This window comes from Hyperolius riggenbachi, chromosome 2 (assembly GCF_040937935.1).
Source record: "Hyperolius riggenbachi isolate aHypRig1 chromosome 2, aHypRig1.pri, whole genome shotgun sequence".
NCBI lineage: Eukaryota > Metazoa > Chordata > Amphibia > Anura > Hyperoliidae > Hyperolius > Hyperolius riggenbachi.
In genome coordinates, this window is record NC_090647.1 from 80,414,485 (window position 1) to 80,438,686 (window position 24,202).

The 24,202-nt window shown below is 42.7% G+C and overlaps 1 protein-coding gene across 2 annotated transcripts in view; it reads left to right on the plus strand.

The window, feature by feature from the left end:
- XPO4 (exportin 4) overlaps positions 1 to 24,202 on the plus strand; it is a 157,693-nt gene that overhangs the window by 57,795 nt on the left and 75,696 nt on the right. For both annotated transcript variants that reach the window (XM_068266960.1, XM_068266961.1), the window contains exon 5: positions 22,902 to 23,018. In XM_068266960.1, the coding sequence (XP_068123061.1) occupies positions 22,902 to 23,018 (117 nt within the window). The remainder of the gene's footprint in view (positions 1 to 22,901; positions 23,019 to 24,202) is intronic.

Consider the following 24,202-nt stretch of genomic DNA (forward strand, 5'->3'; position numbering starts at 1 on the left):
ACCTTTAATGTCCTTTAAATGCTGATGCATATTGACTTTTTCTGTTGAATCATCAAAGAGTAATCATAAACAGTCTGTATATTGTTAGTGGAGAATGTAAATGAATGAATTTTGGAAACTTTTGTGTGTTAGGGTTGCATTACTCTTTTTAGCACACGTGTGTGTTTTTCCCATATCCATATTAAGGACTAGATGGTGTATAATGATGGGGAGACACTTGTGCCTTGTGATATGGCGACCTAGTAAGACATGTAATCCAGCACGTATTTACAAGGGATGATTCAGCCACCAATTACTTCAATCTTCTAGTGTCTCTCAGCATGCCTGTCGTGGTCACATGTGCATTCTGCGCGCCCGTGGTTTACTGGGGGCGGTCACTTTAATCTGGTGTGTGTTACACACTGCAGTGCAAGGCGTATAATGTTCTTTTCCAACACATCGAAAGCTTCCATCGGAATAAGCTTCATATTTTCGGCACGTTATGACTCCAGTATGCAATCCACATTCTTTCCGGTTGACATGCAAATACTATTCAAACCGTCTCACAACAGGTTGGGAAACCAGAAAGCTCTTGTAGATCTGAAGGCCTTTTGGCCAGAGGACGGTGATAAGTGACGTGTGGTGGCAGCTGGAAACATCTGCATACTCCTCGCTGTGCAGTACCGCCTGCAGCCAACAGAGGGGCCTGTTGAGTTGTTTTCTGCTAGCTGTTTGTAGCATGAGGTTTCTAGAGCTGAAGAAAGTTTGTATGGCACGGCATGCTGCAAAAAGCAGTGGAAAGAATTGAAGTGTATAAACATTCTGGCAAACACAAGGAAAGCTATTTTGATCTCAGATTAAGGAGTATAGTATTCAAAACTCCTGTAAGTAGTAAAAATAAGTTGTAAAATCTAAATACCTTGAGGCTGGGCTCATACATAAATGGTGTTCAGTTCTGGTCTTGTCCTGTCAGTTTTTGACAGTTTGCATCAGTTTTGTATGAGTTTTCTATGGCTTGGTTCCCACCTGCTGCCCAATCACGTGCGGCCAGCGGGAGAGGACAATGTTCACTTCGATAGTCTGCTGTGATTCGGCTGGAGCCTGGGGCAGATGCATAACCCTCATATTCTATGAGGGAACGCATCCGCCTGGCCCCGGGAATATCGCAGATTGCGCCGAAGTGCGGTCCGTTACTGCAATGCATTCCACGTATCAGATGCAGCATGACAAGTGTTAATGGCTCCTATATACAGGTAGTCCCCAGTTTATGAATGCCCGAACTAAGAACGACCTGCGGATACGAACGGCCCGATCCCGTCACGATGATGTCAATTCCGCGTGGGGAAGTTTGAAGAAGCGGCTTCAAACTTCTGGTGAGTGCCAGTGAATGTCCCCGCAGCAGTGTTGGACTCGCCTCCGAACTGAGTCCAACGCTGTCTGTCCTCCGCTCTCCGCCTCCTGCTCCCTATAGCCGCGTACAGCACCTCTAGATGCAGCATCGCTTTGCTTCCTGTATGTCATGTGACATACAGAGGCAGAGAGCAAGGGGAAAAAGCGGGGCACTGGGGAGTAAAAACAGGCAGAGAGCGGATAAAGAGGAACAGGGAGATACAAATTTAGGCACAGGGGGTGCAAACAGAGGGGATACAGAGGCACAAGGGGTAAAAACAGAGGGGTGACAGGCACAGGTGGTACAAAAATCCACAGTGGGTACAAATGGAGGCATGGAGGTACAGAAGGGGGTACAAAGGCATAGGGGGGTACAAAGAGGCACAGAGGGGGGACAAACAGAGTTGGGGACATAGTTAGGCACAGATGGGGGACAAACAAGCACAGAGAGAGAACAAAGGCACTGAAGGAGACAGAGGTGCAAAGGGGGGGCACATAGGGGACAGAGAGAGCACAGCGTACCGACTTAAAGTGAATGGGAACCGGATTTAAAAAATGATAGATACTTACCCAAGGAGAGGGAAGGCTCTGGGTCCTATAGAGCCTACCCGCTCCTCTCCTGGTCCCCTCGTTCCAGTGCTGGCTCGCCCGGTAGCAGTATTTGACTAAATTAGTCAAATACTGCTTTATCCGGCCGTAGGAGGCTTCAGAAGTCTTCAGGGAGCCCGTATGCTCCTGAAGAAGGGCCGCCCAGTACTGCGCCTGCGCAAGCACGCTCTCTTGCACGCTCACGCCTGTGCAGTATGGAGACACACGTCTTCAGGAGGACACGGCTCCCGAAGACTTCCAAATACCCTTTTGATGGGGGAATGAAATGAGGGAGCCAGCACAGGATTAGAGAGCACTGAGAGAGAAGAGTGAAGGCTCTATACGACCCAGAGCCTTCCCTCTCCTTAGGTAAGTATTTGCTTCTTTTTTTTTTTTTTTAAATGCGGTTCCCATTCACTTTAACAACGGATTCAGGTTAAGAACGAACCTACAGTCCCTATCTCGTTCGTTAACCGAGGACTTACCTGTATTAAATAGGAGCTGTTCACTGTCAGTTTTGTCATGAGCAGAGAACGGACAAAAAATGTCCACTCTCCGCTCAAGTGGGAACAGAGCCGAGAGATGCTCAGTTCTGTACCAGTCCTTTTCTGTCAGTTTTCTATCAGTTCCGGAGGACAGGACTGGGACGGAAATGTACAGATATATGTGTAAACCCAGCCCAAGTCCAAGAAATAAGGGAAAAGGGACATAAATGTGTGTTGATCGCTACAAAAGGATTTCATATTATGACTATGTTAGAGTACTGCTTAAAACTTCTTAATTTTACAAATGTATCTACAGAAATAACATAATTCATAAAATGTCTTCTATTTTTTTACAGTAATTATTTATAAATAAGTTAGTGTTTGTAAAATGTTCCCTAACCCTGATGCACATAAAATTGAACACAGCTGGTGACCTTTTTAGTCCTGTTGGGTGCACCACTGCGGAATGTTTGTTTACAGAGTTCTAAATCCAGTAGGAAGTTCTGGTCTCTCAGAATGCTCAAGGGATGTATTCTACATAATAAAAAGCCTAGGCTGTGACATCAGGGAGAGGGTGGGACTACATTCAATGTACAGCAATATATAGATATAGGAAGTGTTTCTGATGCTGAAACCAAGATAATTTACATAAAAGTGGGTATCCTGAATAATTTACTACGTTCAACTGTTGCCACTACAGTGCCTCTTTAAAATATTAACAAGTCCTTCAAAAGAAAAAAAAACAATCTCTTATTAAAGAGAAACCATGACCAAGAATCGAACTTCATCCCAATCAGTAGCTGATTCCCCCTTTTACATGAGAAATCTTTTCCTTTTCACAAATGGATCATCGGGGCTCTGTATGGCTGATATTGTGGTGAACCCCCTCCTCGCAGTGTAATCTCAGGACCATGGTTCCTGACAGTTTCTTGCATGTGAACCTCATTGCATTGTGGGAAATAACTGTTTCCAAATGCCAAAAAAGAAAGCAGCATCTCCTTCCGCTGACACCACCTGCCAGCAGTAAAAATGTCACCAAGTGATAAATGTCAGAATGTAAATCAGGGAGAGGAAAGACTTTACAATCGGCAAACACTGACTAAATCATTTATACATCATTATTGTAAAAATGAAGTACTTTTTTACATTATTTTTTGACTGGAGCTCCTCTTTAATAATGTCTACCAGAGGAATGGCCAGAAAGCCTGCTGCCGCAGGCATCACATACAGGTAGAGGATGTTGTGTAGTGTATAATGTAAGATTTTGCATGTGCAAAAAATAGCCCTGGTATATCCTGAACAATTACGGATATACTGAACAATTAGTGATTTACAAATGTTGCAGGTGTGTTTGGCTACAGTAGGGATTGTGTCTGTTGTGCCTGATGTCTGTCACGTTCTGTTTCATATACATGTCCTTCTTTGGTGCGTTTGGCAGCATGTTTTCATTTTTAAGCAACTGTTTTCTTTAAAAAATAAAAGCAAATTCCAGATTTACTATAATTAAATAGTATCAAAAGAAAGCTCTATTTGTCCTGAGGAAAAAGACTAAAGCTGGCCATACACTGGCCCGATTTGCCGCCGTTTCGACAGCAGATTCGATCACTGGGATCGAATCTGCTGCCAATCGTTCGCGCTACACGCCGAATTTCAATCCATTTCGTCCGATCCCATCGATCGCTCCGTGCGGAAAATTACCGTCGCCCGCGGGTAGGGAGCGCGTCGCTAGCGGCGTTCGAGTGCCCGTCGACCGACGCAATAGAGCGGCAATACATTACCTGCTCCGCCGGCGCAACTGCCCCCGGTCACCGCTGCTCCGTCTCCGCGCTGGTCTCCGGCATGCTTCAGTTCCTCCTGCCCGGAAGGAAGTTTAAACAGTAGAGGGCGCTCTACTGTTTAAACTTCCTGCCGGGCAGGAAGAAGTAAAGCATGCCGGACCTGGAGACCAGAGCGGAGACGGAGCAGCGGTGACCGGGGGCAGTCACGCCGGCGGAGCAAGTAATGTATGCGGCGGGGGAGGGGAGCGGCGGCAGCAGCAGCACCACCACCACAACAGATTGTGAACGGTTTCAGGCTGAAATCGATTCACAATCTGTTTGCAGTAAAGGCAGCCATACGATCCCTCTCTGATCAGATTCGATCAGAGAGGGATCTGTTGGTCGAATCTGATGGCAAATCGACCAGTGTATGGCTACCTTAAATGTCCCTGAGATCTGTGAACTCAAGCAAAGGCATAGCAGAAGTGTAAAACTTGGCCCGGTCCTTACACAGCACCTTTATCTCACGCCAGCATTGTTTTTATTCAATTTGTGCTACATTGACATTCCTGTGGGATCAGACAGACTAGCAGTCACTTCACGTCAGGGCTGTGGAGCCAAAGTCGAGTAGTCAGAGCAATTTTTGGGTACCTGAAGTTGGAGACGGTGGTTTCATGAAACTGAGTCCAGAGTCAGATTTTGTGCCAAATCCACAGCCCTGTTAAAGTGGATCCAGGATGAAAAACTAACTATAACAAGTAACTTGTCTATATATCTTATCTAAAGTTTAGATAGTTTACACAGCAAATCTAGCTGCAAACAGCTTCAACCGTATATGATTATTTCTTCCTGTGATAAAATGAGCAGCCATATTCTGCTTGTGATCTTTACACACAGGCAAGCTGATCTGCATTTCCAGCCATCAGCATGTGAAAACTTCCCTCCCCTCTCCTCCTCCCCTCTTCCTCTGAAATCTCTGGCTAGTAACACCTCCTCCTGCCCAGACTTAGCTCCCATAAGCCCTTGCTACATGGGTCGCAGAGTGCCTAGGAGCTGGAGGAGCTGTGGGCGAGGCTTGTTTAGTTCATAGGGAATTAGAGTATTAAAATATAAACAATTTAAAAAAAAAAGTATTTGGCTTGAGGAATGCCCTATAAACTATATGGAAGGAACACCACTATGCAATGAATAAAAGTTTTTATCCCGGATCAACTTTTTAGTATTAGACTAAGTAGTAGGAATCGGAGCCATTTTGGCTAATGGTACTTGAAGTTGGAGTCTGTTTGAGTCGGATGATTTTTGTATTGACTCCACAGCCCAGCTTCATGTGCTCTTTGTAAGCCTTGGATGCCCATAACAATGTCACCAGGTCACTGGTTGTCCTCCTTGGAACACTTTTTTCAAGTCGTAACCACTGCATACTAGAAACACTACATATTTCCTGACCGGTTTTGGAGATACTCTTACCCAGTCACTTAACCTTCAACAGGTTGCATCAGCATACAGGTTAGTGTTTAGTATCAGTGTACAGGTTTACATTCAGTATCAGTGTACAGGACCTCCACTTCACATACCACGTATCCTGTTAGAATTTTCACTTTAGCATCTGGTGATTGATAGGTTCACCTTGTGCTCCACTTAAACTGATCTGTTCCAATGAAGAAGCAGCTGGCTGCCTTTGTTAGTGTTAACCTTTTGTCCAGTTTATTTTGGGTAATAAAGCCCCTGGGCCTACGCCAGGAGATTATCACAGACAATCCCTTCTGAGAACAAGAGGTGGTCTCTGTGCCAGAGAATGTTGCTTTGTTTGAGGTGCTGTCACTACTTCAGCGGTGGGACATACCGGTTGAATTGGGTTTATTATGAAGAATTACTGGTCTCCATTTGTGGCAGTACTGTTACGTTTAGCCAAAAACCAAACCCGCTTTTAGAAAAGAAAGCTACCTTTGCAAGGAAGCTCAGGTAGAAGCTGCCATTTTCCTAATTATGTTTGGTTACTCTCTGGAACCTCTAGACTTCATGCCATTAGCCCTTGCTCTGTTTATTCTACAGGTGAATGGAGGATAATGGGTTGTAAAGGTTTGGTGGTAATATATGCAGATCGCAGGCAGTCCAAGGAGGATCCAGATCCCCAGTCATATTTCTTCACTATATTCTGCATACATTTTACTTTACAGTTATGCATGGCTTCATTGACTGTAGGGAAGTCCCGGCATTCTACATATTTCAAGCTTCAATATGTAGGTTACAGTAGGGCACTAGGATAAATAACCATCATCATGACAAGTTGTACAATTTTAAATACATACAGTTAAGGTGTACATTTGTCCCAGAGTAAAATACTCCTATAAGTTACGTTTTGCGATGTTGCTGCCACTAACTGTAGGTAATATAAACTTAACTGGTTTTGGACTACTCCATCTTCTAATGGGGGATTCTCAGCATTTCCATTGTTTACAAAAGCACTTCCTGGAAAGGACCTGTACAGACATGCTGTCCAGCCTCACTATTCACTAGCACACTGTTTTGTCAGGTAGGCTGAGCACCTGCTGTTCAGTAAGTGCTTTTGAAAATCCAGTGCCAGTGACATAGGGAAAAAATACTTTCAGCCCTGTTGAACTGCATTCTATATTTTTATGAAAGCACAGCGATCCTCAAATTAAGTATTGTGATGAATTGCATGTTGATAAAATATTTTAGTCCAGTTAAGAAAATGTCCTGATTGTACTCATAGTGACATGAAAATTGTTTAAAGGATACCCAAACTGAAATGTGACATAATGAGATAGACATGTGTATGTACAGTGCCTAGCACACAAATAACTATGCTGTGTTCCTTTTTTTCTTTCTCTGCCTGAAAGAGTTAAATATAAGGTATGCAAGTGGCTGACTCAGTCCTGACTCAGACAGGAAGTGACTACAGTGTGACCCTCACTGATAAGAAATTCCAACTATAAAACACTTTCCTAGCAGAAAATTGCGTCTGAGAGCAAGAAAGAGGTAAAAAAGGGGAGTCTCTTATCAGTGAGGGTCACACTGTAGTCACTTCCTGTCTGAGTCAGGACTGAGTCAGCCACTTACATACCTGATATTTTTACTCTTTCAGACAGAGAAAGAAAAAAAGGAACACAGCATAGTTATTTGTGTGCTAGGCACTGTACATACACATGTCTATCTCATTATGTCACATTTCAGTTCGGGTATCCTTTAAAGAGGAACACCAGTGAAAATAATGTAGTGTAAAAAAAAAGCTTCATTTTTACAATAATTATGTATAAATGATGTAGTCAGTGTTTGCCCATTGTAAAATATTTCCTCTCCCTGATTTACATTCTGACATTTATTACATGGTGACATTTTTACTGTTGGCAGATGATGTCATTGGAATGCTGCTTGTTTTTTTGGCAGTTGGAAACCGCTGTAAACAGCCATTTCCCACAATGGAACAAGGCTCACAGACAGGAAACTGCCAGGGCCATGGTCCTCACGCTTTCCTGTGGGAGGGGTTTCACTACAATATCAGCCATACAGAGCCCCCGTTGATCTGTTTGTGAAAAGGAATAGATTTCTCATGGGAAAGGGGGTATCAGCTACTGATTGGGATGACGTTCAATTCTTGGTCACGGTTTCTCTTAAATTCTGTTGATACCTACAATGTTTGGGATGTTTTACATCTCAAGCAGTCAGGATTTTTCACATTGTCAGAGCTGGCTTTTGATGAGTCCATAGCTGCCTGATGGAATAACCTATTTATTCCATACTAAAACTCCATTCATGTTCATGTACTCATTCAGAAGTGTGCTTAAAATGAGGCTCTCCTCAATGATGCCATTTTTCTTTGGCTCTAAAAAAAGAGAATTACTTGTCCACGCGCACATGCGTATACACATGCACTCCCATAAATAGACTTACAGATATAGGTGGGTCAGCATGGTGGTGTAGAGGTTGGCACTCTCACCTTGCAGCGATGGGTCCCTGATTTGTATTACGGCCGGGATACTATCTGCAGGGATTTTGTATATTCTCCCCGCATTGCGTAGCTTTCCTCCAGACTCTCTGGTTTCTTCCCGTATTCCCAAAAACAGTTTTTTTTAATTTGCTTCCCTTCAAAATCAGACTTGGGCTGTGATGGACAAATTGCTATGGTAAGGCTTAAAGTGACACTGAAGTGAAAAAAAACTTATGATCTAGGAGTTGCACGTGTAGTATGGATAATTTATAGAATATTAGTAGCAAAGTAGTATTTTTATTTTCAGTTATATAGCTTTATTTTTATAACATTGCATCATTCTCTAATATTTGCAGTTTACAAACTACACTCTGTATTTTCAACTATGAAATAGAGCAGAGCTGATGACCCTTTGAACTTTGCTGCAGTAAAACCTTGAGAGACAGGTTGAGATAAATGCTTCAGAAAACAGCACTGTAGCCAACAAAGTTGGGTCGAACAGCTCAGAGAAGCTCTTTTGCATGCATAACAACTCAAGTGTATTAACTCTTCCTGTACTGGAAACAATGAGACTTGTATGTGTGCGACTAATGTTCTATTTCTTAGCTGTACTACACATACATGTCATTATCTCATACGTTTACTTTCACTTCAGATTCCCTTTAAGATCCGTACACATGACCATCAAAAGTCACCAAAAAGACGAACAATGTCGCAGAAATGACTTTACCGGTGATGTCGCTGTAAAAACTTGTCATTTTCATGCACCTATATTGCAAACCACCAACTCATTTAAATACTGTGCGCAAGTAGAATTTACATTATTCACAACATGTGCGCATCCAGTAGAACAATGCTGTTCAAATGACACGTGGCTGATTGCACAATAGTCGTCTGAGTTTCTGTTGGATGAGATGTCAGTTGCTCGTCGTTATTTGGCTACATTTTGCATGTGTGTATGAGGCTTGTAGCGCCTTTGATGTTTGGTTATTGAGGAAAGACTGTTAAAGAGAAACCGTGACCAAGGATTGAACTTTATCCCAGTCAGTAGCGGATACCCCTTTTTCCAATGAGAAATCTTTACCTTCACTCAAACGGATTATCAGGAGGCTCTGTATGGCTGATATTGTGGTGAAACCCCTCCCACAGTGTGATGTCAGTACCATGGTCCTGATATCACACTGTGGGAGCCTTGTTGCATTGTGGGAAATAACAGCTGTTTCCAACTGCCATAAAAGCAAGCAGCATCTCCTTCCACTGACATCACCTGCCAGCAGTAAAACGTATGATAAATGTCAGAATGTATATCAGGGAGAGCAAAGATTTTACAATGAGCAAACACTGACTAAATCATACATAATTATTGTAAAAATTAAGCACTGTTGTTCATTATGTTATTTTCACTGGATTTCCTCTTTAAGTGCTGGGGAAGTTATCAACACTCTTGAAATACTAAAATGAATAGATATTAGAGAGAGATGAGAGATACAGTTTGTTTAGGGAGGGGAAAAAAAAATCAGAAAAGCCGGGTAGCCAGTATGTTTTAAAGGAGAAAATGAGCTACAAATAAACGACATAGTTGAACAGTTTTTTATTTTTTCTTTTCTTTTTTTTGAAGCTGCTAATCCCTCTCTGTCACGGACACTAATACCTCTTTAATGAGGATCTGGCGGTACACTACATCTGCTGCTGGAGTGTTCTTGAAAGTAAATGATTCCATTGACCTTTCATCCCATAACCCTAATGCCATTCCTCCTTCACTTGCACTGCTGCCTCCTAGGCTGTCCCCTCAGCGCTGCACAGAGCCACACGTACAGGCAGCTGCCGCTGGCCCGTCTATCCATGCACTGCTCACTCTAAATGAGCCTCTCTTAAGAAGTACACACATTTGTGTGAAGTGACTATTGTATGGATAATGAATGATGATCATCGATGAAAGATTCCTCTGAGCGTGTTGAGACAAATGCATTGCTGTTACCAGCGGAGGGAACAGTGAGCAGAGCATCAGGGTGACGCATTTCACCACCTCCCCTTTGGGAAACACAGAATCTTCATTTTTTTCTTTTTATAATTGGGGAAAGTGTGAGAAAATATTGATTGCTTTCTCAATGGCAGCACTTCAGATGCCCTGGCATTCATATGTGTTTCTTGGTATATTCTTGTATGCCTCTGGAGGAATTCAGCTGAGGGGAAATTGTATGGCAGCAGCAAATAATAATTCAGCTAGATCATGCAGGCTTCTTTTGGTGGCATCGGTCTAGGGCAGTGGTCCTCAAACTATGGCCCCCGGGCTGAATGCGGCCTCCTTAGGCTTTTTCACTGGAAATATTGGCGCCCCGCATATAGAATAGCAGTGCCTGGCACCACCCATCCACATACTGTAGAAGCCAGCGAGCAGTCATTCGCTGGCTTCCAGTCTAATTCTGCATCAGGTGACACTGCTGTCCAACTGGATGGCAGGTTGTCACCTGGGTGTGCTTCACTGTCTGGTGCACAAAGACGTTCTTCGGGCTGCTGGGAGGTCTCCTCCGGGCATGACTGGAAGGGTATACCTAGATTAAATGTAATGTTTTTCAACATCATTTTATGTATGTTCCGGCCCCCCTGCAGTCTGAAGTATGTTGACCTGGACCTTGACCGAAAAGGTTTGGGGACCCTTAGTCTAGGGCGTCGGCTTGCTTTGACACCAGAGCATTGGGCATATGGTCTTTGGCCGAAGTCCTCTTTTAGGTGAAATCAAATAATTTCTTCAATTCCACTCCTCAAAAGAGCGTAACTTTTATTCATAAGAGTGTCGAACCCCCCCCCCCCCCCCCCACACACACACACACACCACACCCTTTAAGAGTACTGTAATAAATGAAATAAAAAGTTTTACTTACCTGGGGCTTCTAAGACCCCCCCCACCCGCAGATGTCCTGTGCCTGCGCCAGGACAAAACAATCATCTAGTCCCCCGCCGTGCCTCACTTCCGGTTTTTGCGACTTCTTCCTCGCTCCCGCTGTCGTCGCCGGGCGCTTTCTGCGCTTTTTTTTTTTTTTATTTTTTTATTACAGTACTCCTTTAATGTGAACCTGAGGTGAAAATAAACTGGTAAATTAAACAATTATTTATCCTCCCACTCCTAAAAATGACTAAGTATTCCAGGGTTTTCTTTTACAGTACTGTATATTTAAAAATGCACAAAGTTAGTTGAATTTTTCATGGTCTCTAATCAGTGGCAGCTTATTAAAGGGACGCTTAAGCCAGAAATAAAAAATCAGTTTTACTTGCCTGGGGCTTCTACCAGACCCCTGCAGCCGACCTGTGCCCTCGCAGTCACTCACGGAGCCTCCGGTCCCCCGCCAGCTGGTTTCGTTTTCGCTGACAGGGAGTCTGTGGGCTTTCTGCGCCTGCACAGGCCTGGCAACGCGTGATTTTCATGTTCCCATCCTCAGTAGCTTCCTGCACAGGACGCTATTGCGGATGGGAACACAAAGAAAAATACGCGTGGCCAGGTCTGTTGGTCCTGTCAGCGAAAACGAAACTAGCTGGTGGCGGGGCACAGGAGGCTCCATAAGTGCGAGGGCATGGGATGGCTGGAGGGGGGGCTGGTAAAAGCCCCAGGAAAGTAAAACTGATTTTTTTTATTTTTTATTCCTGGCTTAATTTGTAATCGCAGCAGCAGTCAAAGACCACCAAAAGAATGCTCAATTAGTGGGGAGAAAAGGAGGTAAAATTCATTTGGGTGTTAAGTTGTATGGCCAAGCAATAAACTGTTAAAGTTGCGAAGTGCTGTATTGTAAAAAATCGCCTGGTCACTAGGTGGGTATAAACCTCTGGTCTTTAAGAGGTTAACACGTTTCTACAATAAAGTACATTTTTTTATGCATGTGCACTGCCACTCATTCTCACTGGATAATAAATGGCATAAATCTTCGGCTAGCTGCACTCTGTGGGAGTGGGACTTAGTTCCTGTGCATCAGATTTTCTCCTTTGATATCCTTGGTCCTTTCCACAGAATTTTTTTCCTCACATTTTTTACAAATTGCTCTCACAATGAGCGGGTTGTTACGGGTCTCCTAGTAAGCTGTCCGTCTCTTTAGTATTGGCCAGCGGTAATCGGGGAGATGACATACATGAGCTTTAACCTGTCAGTTTTCAAAAGGTTTTTGCTTTGGGTAATTAAAGCAGTCGTGTGTTTCAGACACAATTCGTCATTCCTCCCTCCTGCCTCTGCTCTGTGCACAGCCGCTGGTGTTTACAATTTACATTAACCTCTGAAAAGGTTGAAATAGCTGCCATTGTTGTGGAATGGCATTGTCACTTTAGTTGAATCAAGCCCTGAGCGAAAGGCGGTGACACATGCAGACTATTCAAGTTTGATCTGTTTAGGTATCGGGCAGCAGGAGGGGATTAAGTTTGGCACGTGCTAGCTAAGATAACAAGCGCCTGTAAGGTCAAGGTATTGACATGAGAGGCATTTTATGTGCAAAGATGCGGCAGTTGGTGGCAGTGGGCTTGACTATCAGCTGTTGTGTGAGCCTGCATAAATAGTATCATCGCTACTTTAATCTTCTGCTGCGGAGAGGTATTGGACATAGTTCAGGCTAAACCTCAGACTATTGCCTGTGAGCCACAGTAGTAACCCCAGGGATATAGACCTATTTCTTCTTGAGTCGCTGTTCTGCTCCATTGACGTCTTTTCTGAATTGCTGTCAGCTGTGGAGGGGCCTGAAACATTTCTGTCCAGTCCAAAATATACAATTTTTGGCACTTATTAAAAAAAATTGTTTTGAGTTGAATACTTTGTTGATCAGTTCTTGGGCATTTCATTTTCAACATTTTCTCACCTTTTTCAGTCAGTTTAACCACTTCAGGGTGAGAGCAATTTTCACATATATTAGCGCTGCTCCCATTCATTCACCAATAACTTTATTACTATTTATCACACCTAAAATTTAAATTTTTCAGGACAAATTAGGCTTTTTGGGTGTGAAATTTTTGTTTAGTAATTACCTTATTTTCCATGCATTTTAAAGGGAATTTAAGTTAAAAAATTGAAAAAACACACTTTTTCCATTTACATCTATTATAGCTTTACAATAAACAGTGCTAACTAGAAGTTAAACCCACACATTTTATTTGTCCTTGTTGTTACAACATTTAAATGATGTTCCTAGCACAATGTATGGTGACAATGTTTGGAAATAAAGGTGTCTTTTTTTCTGTTTTGTTATTTTTGCTTTCTTATTGTACACTATCGATGATTATGAGACATTATTTGCAAAAATAATAGTAATATACCCTTATGGCATACATATTTAAAAACCCAATATGCCAAAATGTAATTGCTTTTGATTCCGTTTGGAACTAAAAAGAATACACAAGACATGGGCCTAAACCCTAAAACTTTTTAAACTCTATTCTACAACTTATCAGGTTTAAAATGTTACCACATATGTCTCTTGTAGTTTTGCTAAGACTTTCCCAAGTTTGATCGTAATTTTGAAAATTACTTTTTTATGTTGGATTGAGTTTGTCCCTACCCATTTTGTATGTGATGTGTGTCCAAGCTTTAACCTGCTGGGCGGTCTGGACGAGCACAGCTCGTCCAGTACCGCCGGAGGCTGCCGCTCAGGCCCTGCTGGGCCGATTTGGCTGAAATAAAAAGCAGCACACGCAGCCGGCACTTTGCCAGCCGCGTGTGCTGCCTGATCGCCGCCGCTCTGCGGCGATTCGCCGCGAGCAGCGGCGAAAGAGGGCCCCCCTAGCCGCCTGAGCCCTGCGCAGCCGGAACAAAAAGTTCCGGCCAGCGCTAAGGGCTGGATCGGAGGCGGCTGACGTCACGACGTCGGCTGACGTCGATGACGTCACTCCGCTCGTCGCTATGGCGACGATATAAGCAAAACAAGGAAGGCCGCTCATTGCGGCCTTCCTTGTTTATTCTGGGTGCCGGAGGCGATCGGAAGATCGCCTCCGGAGCGCCCTCTAGTGGGCTTTCATGCAGCCAACTTTCAGTTGGCTGCATGAAATAGTTTTTTTTTTATTAAAAAAAAACCCTCCCGCAGCCTGCCTGGCGATCTTAATAGAACGCCAGGCAGGTTAAGACACCCCAAAAGGAATTCAACAACTCTTCATGGTTAAAATGATACCACATGTGCCTTATTTAGTAACAAACTGATGGTGCACTCTCCACAAATACACTGGACAAATGTTTTCGTCCAGTTGGGCTTAAGTAATTGACTAGAGAATTTTTTTTTTTTTGGGGGGGGGGGGGGATTTCAAAACGCTATTGATTTCCCTAAACGCTCAGCTAATGTTAAAGCGGAATATAACCCTGCATTTCAACTTTGCTCTAAAACATTATTTACAGTATATTATATGCAACCAGCATTTTTTTTTTTACTAGACCAGCATTGGAAGGGTTACACAGGGCTTTAAAGTTCCTTTAGATTTCTGCAGACGCATCCGAAGCTGAAAAGAGATACATTTTGTTTACAGAAATGTATCTAAGTGTTGAATGACTCATCTCTCTGACTGAGAAGGAGCTTGGAGGACTGCCAAAGAGTGTGTAACTGTTTATCAATAGATGCATAGAATGTAACAATCTGAACTTCTGCATATCTCTCCACAGAACTTGAAACGTCTGTGTTTAACCCTTCCAATGCTGGTCTAGTAAAAAAAAAATGCTTTTTGCATATAATATGCTGTAAATAATATTTTAGAGCAAAGTTGAAATGCAGGGTTATATTCCGCTTTAAAGAGGAGCTGTTAGGTATAAGGTCTCAGAGAAAATAAACACATATATCAGTAGCTAAAGATTGGCTGTACTTACATTACATATGCATTTCACTGTCCACGTTTGGATTTCACAGAATTTGTATATAGTATATGCAGAGATAGATGCTCCTGACAGCTCATGGCAGGCTCCATGTTTTTCTGTCAAATGTGTCGTCATGTCCTGCCTGCTTCCTGATCACAGATAAGCTCCTACTTGAACAACACAGTGTGCAGTGAATATTAATGAGCCATGTGGCTAGGAACAATAGCTGACTCCTGCAGTGTACTCTGCCCGAGATTTATCAGTGCTACGCGATTACAAGCTGCTGTAACGTCTCATTAGCAGCCGAGGGGAGAGCCCCAGAATGCTTTGCAGTATGGTATGCGGCTTGCGTCTTCTTAAGAATAACAGCCTTGCTGATAAGCACACATCAAAGGTAACTGAGATTTTTATCTTCACTAATTGCTTTTGGGCTTCCTTCTAAACTGTTTAACACAGGAGAATAGAGGTTTAAATTAGCTTCTGCAGCCTGACAGTTACTCTTTAATGGATGGGCCAAATTCCACTGGAGCGATTGTGATTACCAACATCGCATACGTTGGACATACAGCATTTTTAGCGTTTAGCGGGTTTCTGCAATGTGAAGTATATAAACGCTGGCGTAATCGCTTGTCAGAACCTACACAGAGCGATTTTGCTAGCGTTTTTAAATTACTGCACACTGTAAAACTAAAATTAATTGAAAGGACCAATCCAAACTAAAAACGCTAATCGCTACACAATCGCTGGAAAAACGCTTACTTTTTAAAATCGCTACCAATAATCGCTAGAAAATGCTCATGAAATCGCTTACAAAATGCTCATTAAAAAAAGCTAGCTATAGCGTGGTGTAGTGGGTTCCAGGCCTAATAAGGGAACAGCCCAGCTCAAGGAGAGTAAAATGATCCTCATTTTCATTCTGCCGGACAACTGAAGTGAGAGGTATATGGAGGCTGCCATATTTATCTGAAGCCAGTTTAAAAACTGCTTTTTACCTTATATTTATCAAAGGCATGTTTGCCCCTGCTAAAATTTCGCTATCCCGCGGCAGAACAAGGGGTCTTTACCCCCCCCCCCCCCCCCAAATCCCCCGGGTCACACTCGGGGAGCGCTTCCTGTAGAGGCAGAGCTTTCAGCAGCAGCTCTGCCTCTACAGGTGTCTCCGCCTCTCCATGCCCTTCCATCACTGAGAGGGGGCGGGGGAGAGGCGGAGATCCGCCGGCTGATAGACGCGCATGGAGGCAGAGCTGCATCCGAAAGCTCTGCCTCCATGAGCAGCAAAATCCATGACCAAGAAAGTCATGGTATTTGGGGGGTAAAGACCCCTCGTTCTACCGCGGGATTGCTGCGTTTTAACAGGCAAACATGCCTCAGGTAAATTAAAGGGAAAAAGCCATTTTTAAATTGGCTCCAGTGTTTCTTTAAGCAATACCAGCTGCCAGGCTGTCCTGCTGATCTATTTCACTGCAGTAGTGTCTGAATCACACACCAGAAACAAGCATGCAGCTAATCTTTTCAGATCTGACAATAATGTCAGAAACGCCTGATCTGCTGCATGCTTGTTCAGGGTCTATGGCTAAACTTAGAGGCAGAGGATCAGCAGGACAGCAAGGCAACTGGTATTGCCTAAAAGGTTTTATTCCGTTTCCATTTCTACAGTATGTTTTAAAGGCTGAGAAATGATGAATAATATAGTATTTTATAACTGCTTTATATTTTCCCTTGAAGGACCGCTAGCTCTAAAAATACATTTGTATGCATACTTATGACGTACATTTGTCCCAGAGTATAATGTAGCTATGTAGCTGTTTCTTATGTAGTAACACTGTAACAGATCTGACACATTCTGCATAGCTAATCAGCTTAGACTAAACATCACTGGGTGGGCGGGGCTACTTCCAATATACAGCAATATATAGCTATAGATAGTGTTTCAGATGCTGAAACTAGGAACATTACCGTAACAGTGGCAACCTGAATAATTTCCTGCATTCTACTATATGCCCCTACAGTGCCTGTCTATCAGTTCTTCTAGTGCTGTAAGTGCGTGAACATGACTTCAATCACCTCATCTGGATTGTGCTAGATTACGCTATAAATTCAGTTAAATTGCCCATTTTCCTCTAGCTACTGCTTATAGCTTGTAATGGTAATAAAATGTAATATTTTCAGTGCAGATGTCATTTGTACTGTAGGAGTTTTTGATACAGATTAGGCATTCACAGCAGTGGCGTCTATATGCTGCAGCTGGTATACGGTTATAGGTAGAGAAAGCGCAAGTGCTGTGCACCAAGCAGCACTTGTCCTGTATATGGGGGGACCAAGCGACTTCTGCCTCCTGCAATTGCACAGACTAGGCTTATGCACTCCTCAGCCCATATACACAGGTGCTGAGAGCTGCATGCAATAGAGACATCGGTTCCACATAAAAGCAATAGGTGTTAGCAGGGACGCCTCATGCAAGCGTCTTTCATGGTTCCCACACTAGCCTCTCTTGAATGTTACCCCATTTATGTCTCCCTATGCCAGTATACTGCAGCTTGTGCAGTGTGTGTGCCAGATATGTGCCCCCCCCCCCCCCCCCGTCCTGATGCACTCTGTTATTTACTGCTAAGTGAACAGTGCATTGATTTATGGGAAAGTCTGTCTGCACTCTTTGCAGGAAGGATGGATGGTGTAATGCTTGAGTTATTACTCCTCTTCTCAGCTTTATGTTATCATTTATTTTGTATTTATGTAGCACTTGCATCTTCCACAGCACTTTACAGAGTATGAAGTCTTGTCACCCGCTCTACCTCAGTTTTAAAAATCATGAGTGTGATAAATATTTTATAGGTGCAGATTTAGGTTCAAATCTACTCAGCGCTAAGAGTTACACAATGTTTCTTTAACCTCCCTGGCGGTCTATTAAAACCGCCAGGGGGCAGCGCAGCACCTATTATTTTTTTTTTCAATCATGTAGCTAGCCTAGCGCTAGCTACATGATAGCCGCTGTGCAGCGGCATCCCCCCACCCCCTCCGATCGCCTCCGGCGATCAGCACCAAACAGTAAATCCCGTTCAGAACGGGATTTCCTGTTTGGCTTCCCCCGTCGCCATGGCGACGATCGGGATGACGTCATTGACGTTGTGATGTCAGAGGGAGTCCCGATCCACCCCACAGCACTGATTGGCCGGGCTGCGCACGGGATCTGGGGGGGGCTTCTAACGCGGCGGGTAGCGGCAAGCGGTGGCGATCGAGGTATGTACTCAGCTAGCAAAGTGCTAGCTGCGTGCAACAAAAAAAGTGTACAGATCGGCCCAATAGGGCCTGAGCAATCCTCTGCGCTGGCTTAGCCCGTGCTCAGCACGGGCTTACCGCCAGGGAGGTTTAAGTGCTAAAGTGGAACAGAACTATTGCACAGGACACAAGAAAAGCAGAGAAATGCATCCCGTGTGTTTTTAGATGTCTGCACAGAAATTTGGCAGTCCTCGGCAGACACACCTAATATGTGAACACAGGATGTTAACCCTTTGTCTGCTTCCATGACAGCAGGAAGCAGACACACTGCAGATTTGTTGCAGGACTTCTGTTAACTGTACCAAAGAGTGTTGTTGTGTTAGCACTATCATTGCTAACACAACAGCTAAGTTGAACTCTGAGATGCCCACTCTCTTGTTCCTCCGACCGGTTTCGGCTCTTTTGCCATCATCAGGGGTCACGGTTGTGTTTTTCTTGTGTTTCAAGTGTAACTGACGAGCATAAAATAAAAAAATCAATTCTTTATCTGGAAGACCAGTAATAAGGATGCTAACCAGGCAATCCAAAAGTTCAAAATCACTCTTAATTTTCTTATCCATAAAGCATCATTCCCCAGTTTCCCTGGGTCTTATTTGGTACATTTGCCGCACAAAGGAAATTGCAGGGCATGCTGGGTTTTCTTTTTTCTTCCGTACTTTCCTCCCCTTTTCCCCTCAGATATAACTACTGCAGCCTGATTGGCTAAAGCCACTTTCCCTCGCGTTCTCCCCTCCCACACCTTTGTCCCTCTCTGGCCAATATTTCTCATGCTGACTGGGAGGAGGGCGGGCAATGCATACACAGTCAGGCCAAGGAGAGTAAGCGAGGAAATTATTTTCTCTTTTATTAGAAAAATCACTAAAATCAAAATGTGGACACTGTTTTTATAAACTATGGATTAATAAACGCAGCCATTGTGGCTTAAACCCAGGTGGAGACCCAGTCATCCTTTTCTTTGTACAGTGTATCCCTGCACCTCTACAGGATCCAGGTGTGGACTGGTTGTCTCCCTGATATGTGTTAATACTGCAGTTTGAGCTGAGGGTCAGTCTTTTCTACCGGATTGGATAAACGTCCCAACTTGTTGTTCAAATGATAAGTTGGATGACAGGTTGGTTGAAACAGTTGGACCTGTGTACGTACATTAACAGGCAAAGAAAACATATCTAATCACCAAATGTTAGGCGTAAGGGGAAACCAGTATGTTGCTGCCTGGCATGAGAAAAGTGCCTGAAACTGGACATGTATCATATAAGTTACAGAATGGATAATGGCGACTGGGAGTATCAGTAATGCTAATTTTATATGAGTTAAAGGACACTTGATCTGAAAGGGATATGGAGGCAGCCATATTTATTTACTTTTATTCCTGGCAGTCCTGCTGCTCTATCTGGCATCAATAGTGTCTGAATCACACACCTGTAACAAGCATGCAGCTAATCCATTTACACTTCAGTCAGAGCAGTTGATCCACATGCTTGTTCAAGATCTTTTGCTAAATGTATTATGCTAGGTACACATGATGTTTTCGCGTTCGATAGATGCGTTCGATAGATAATTTCCATCATGTCTGATATTACTTTTCAGTCGTTTTACTGTTCGATTTTTCATAGAAGTGAATGGAAATTGATAAGGAAAGATAAGAGAAACAAGTGGATAAACGAATCGAAAATTGATCAAACAGAAAAATCAGCAGAAAAAGCACTTAGGCCTCAATTCACGGAGCTTTATCAAACACTTTATCAAACGTTTGATAATTTACCTCATGGGTAAAATCTAATTTTGATTTTATCGGTAAAACATTCAATAAATATATAACCCCTTAGTGAATTCAAAATTAGATTTTACCCATGAGGTAAATTATCAAACGTTTGACAAAGTGTTTGATAAAGCTCCGTGAATTGAGGCCATAGTGTGTATTTAGCATTAGAGGCAGAGGAACAGCAGGATTATTATTTAGTATTTACCTCTTCCCCAGCACTGTACAGAGTATATTGTCTTGTCACTAACTCTCCCTCACAGGGGCTCAGTCTAATCCCTACCATAGTCCTATATCACTGTATGTATCGTGTAGTGTATGTATTGTAGTCTAGGGACAAATTAGGGGGAAGCCAATTAACTTATCTGTATGTTTTTGGAATGTGGGAGGAAACCAGCGTGCCTGGAGGAAACCCACGCGAACACAGGGAGAACATAAAAACTCCATGCAGATAGTGCCCTGGCTGGAAGTCGAACTGGGGAACCAGCGCTGCAAGGCCACAAAGATGACCATTAGGCCACTGTGCTGCTCCAGACAACTGGCATTGTTTAAGAGGAAATAAATATGGCAGCCGCCGTATCACTTTCACTTCGGGTGTCCTTTAACATTGACCTGTATCTTTACCTTTTTTATTTTACAGTGCAGGGATTCATTTAGAGAACCTCAGGGTGTTCAGTTTTTGTCTTTTTTTTTTTTTTCCTGTCTTTGGTAGGTTGGTTATGGCCACCCCAGATGAAATTCTTATCGGAGGTTACTTTCATGCGTTTTATGCCGTGCAGGACAAGCTGTTCTGTGTCTACATCCACAGCCATAGAATCCTCCCTGTCACATCTCTAGTCTAACCATGTCAATGTGTTCTCAAGCATGTTAGAAAATACTTGTGTGAACATACTTTTCATATGATCTGTTTTAATTAATGAACAGATTTAATTGGATGTTGCAGCCAAGCTGAACAGCTGCTGCTCTGTGCTGGACATTTTTTTTTTTTTTTTTAGATTTACAATTCTTTTTTTTTTTTTTTTTTTTTAATACAATACATCTTTCATCAACTTTAAAGGACACCCAAGGTAAAAATAAACCAAATGAACCATTGTATCCATCTTCCTTCTCCTAAAAATGACTTTTTAAGATCTTCCACAATTTTATTTTATATTTAAATCTACTTTTTAACTTTTTTACAGTTTTGTTTTTGCTGAATGACACATTCATTAAAGTATGCCAGAGCTAAAATCTACAAACTATTCACCCTTTTTATCTCTTTCCTGCTCTCAGAAGCCATTTTCTGCTAGGAAAGTGTTTCATAGTTGTAATTACTTATCAGAGAGGGTTGCACTGTAGTCTGACCCAGTCCTGACTCAGACAGTAACTGCCACTTACATACCTGATATTTAACTCTTTGAGGCAGATAAAGAAAAAAAGGAACACAGCATAGTTATTTGTGTGCTAGGCACTGTACATACACACGTCTATCTCATCATGTCACATGTCACTTCGGGTATCCTTTAAGAACTGTGATTCATTAAATGATAATTTATAATTATGAATGATAAATGATTTATTATAAAAATAGAAGTTCTCTGTTCAAACTATTTTTAAGTACTTGGCTTCTAGTTCCTTTGCAGGTTGTCTGCATCATTTTCTGCTCCTGTGATAGCTGTTGGGTTGTCTTTTCAGGAGTTCCTCTGCTGGCTGTTAGTTTATTCCTGATTTGCTCCTTCATATCAGTAAACAGCTTTGCCTGATTGATATTATTAAACATCTATTCATCTAGAGCAGAAGTAAAGCCTCATATACACTTGAGATGGCTATTTAGGATCTTTAAAGGATCACTATCGCAAAAAAGTGTAAAATACAGGGCCAACTATATCAATAAGAATAAATAAAGAATGACACCAAGAGCCTGATATAGTGTAGTATGTACTGGTAAGGATGAATGGATGATAAAGTATCTTTATACTCACAAGCCAGGGTTACCACTCAGGCAACCACTGTAGATGCAGGTGGGGAGATTAAAGGGGAACTGAAGTGAGAGTGATATGGTGGCTGCCATGTTTATCTCATTTTAAACAGTAGCAGTTGCCCGGCTTTCCTGCTGATCTATTTGGCTTCAATAGTGTCTGAATCACACCAGAAACAAGCATATCTGCTGCATGCTTGTTCAGGGGCTATGGCTAAACGTATTAGAGGCAGAGGATCAGCAGGCTGGTATTGCTTAAAAGTAAATAAATATGGCAGCCTCCACCTCTCTATCACTTCAGTTGCCCTTTAAGCCTGTCCCCACTCAGGGCTAAGAACTCGCTCTCTGTGGATCAGAAGAAAGGGGTAACACCTCTCCACCAGGGGTGGACCCGTATAGTAAATGTGAACAGAGGCTCCAAAAGAGTAAAAACAGATAAAACTTTTAAAACCTGGGGAGGCAGTGGTGGACTTTCCTCCTTTAAGTAGACGCAAAAACATATTAATATTACAGTTTAAGGCTGTATTCACAGTGGGACATTGCGGTTTAATGTTAGTTAACATTTTTAACGCGACTTTAACGTGGCACTGTGAACGACCCATAGGATTAGCATTGCAATGCGGTAAGCTGCGTTATAAGACTTTATAACGTGCGACCATAACGTCCCACTGTGAATGTGACCTAAAGGAGTCATCAAGCAAAAAAAGCTTTACTCACCTGGGACTTTCTCCAGCCCCTTGCAGTCCCACGCAGTCACCTCCGCTCCCTGCCGCGAGGTGACGGTGTGGGACAGTCAACTGCAAGGGGCTGGAGAAAGCCCCAAGTGAGTAAAGCGTTTTTTTTTTTTTCCTTAATTTTTTTGCCTGACAACTCCTTTAAGGAGTCATGTTGTTTAAGCAGTGCCAGAATGTGACTCTCTTCATAATGATTTTTTTTCTTCTTCTTTTCCCTCCACAGCAAACATTGGCCTGTTCGATATTAACGGCACTTCTCATAGAATTTTCAAGTTCAAGTAAAACCAGTAATATTGGCCTCAGTATGGAATTTCATGGGAACTGTAAAAGAATATTTCAGGTAAGGCCTTTCCTTGAGCAGATATTAGTCCATTCCTTTCATGGTGATACTAGGTGTAGATTGCTAGTGTTTGGCTAGCCATCTCCACATAGTGCAGTTTTTATTTATTTTTATTTTTTTATTGAATTGTAAAATCAAACAGTGCAGACTACAATATAGTAAAAATAATGAGGTACGGTAAAATTTCATTAATTAGACATCAGAAATATAGTTCATTTTCCATGCAAAGTTGCATAACTAAAGACTGACAGCATTTCCCTACATTTGTGGAAGTGTCTGGACGTAAGTGATCAACAGGTGTGTTTTTATTAAAGTGGACTTGAACTCTTGCACAGGACAGAAGGAAAGCATAGAGAAATGCACCCTGTATGTATTTAGAGAGTTTAGCCTGTTTAATTCCCCCTTATCTGTTTCTAATCACAAGTTGTAATTTGATCTCTCCTGTGTCAGGTGACTGCCATGACAGATAAGCTCATTTGTAAACACAGGATGTTAACAATATCTCTGCTTCCATGAAAACAAGAAATAGAAGCAGATTTATTTTAGGATGTGTATCAGCTGTAACATAGAAATGTTTTTCTTTAAAGGTTATGTTGTCGCGTATCTTTTAAGGTGCGTACACACGCACTACAGAAGCCAACGACTGGTCTGTTGGACCCTCCCACTAGGCGGACTTTCTGCAGACTATAGTGCGTGTACGCACTGTCGGCGGACTGATAAGGATGTTCCTGACCGATCCACTCAGCGAATCGGTCAGGAACAGCCTTATCAGTCCGCCGACTGTGTGTACACACGCACTACATTCTGTTGAAAACCTGCCCAACGGGAGGGTCCGATGGACCCGTCGTTGGCTTCTGTAGTGCGTGTACGCACCTTTAGAGCAGAGAGGAAGTTCTGAGTTCAGGTCCGGTTTAATGAGATACTGATTATTCTGACTTGATCTAAATGTTGTGTGAATTCTATGTACAACTTTTGCTACATTTATATATGCACATAGATGCATATATTTGCATAAAATCTGCATCAATAAATTTACATCTTGTTTACCATCACCACTGGTCGGTTTCCAAGGTCTTTACAGACCTCTGCTTCATTAACACTGTCACAAGTTAAATGCCTGACATTTAAAAAAGAATGCCCAAGAGCCTTTTGGCAGTCACCAGCATGACCTGTGTAAAGGTGCC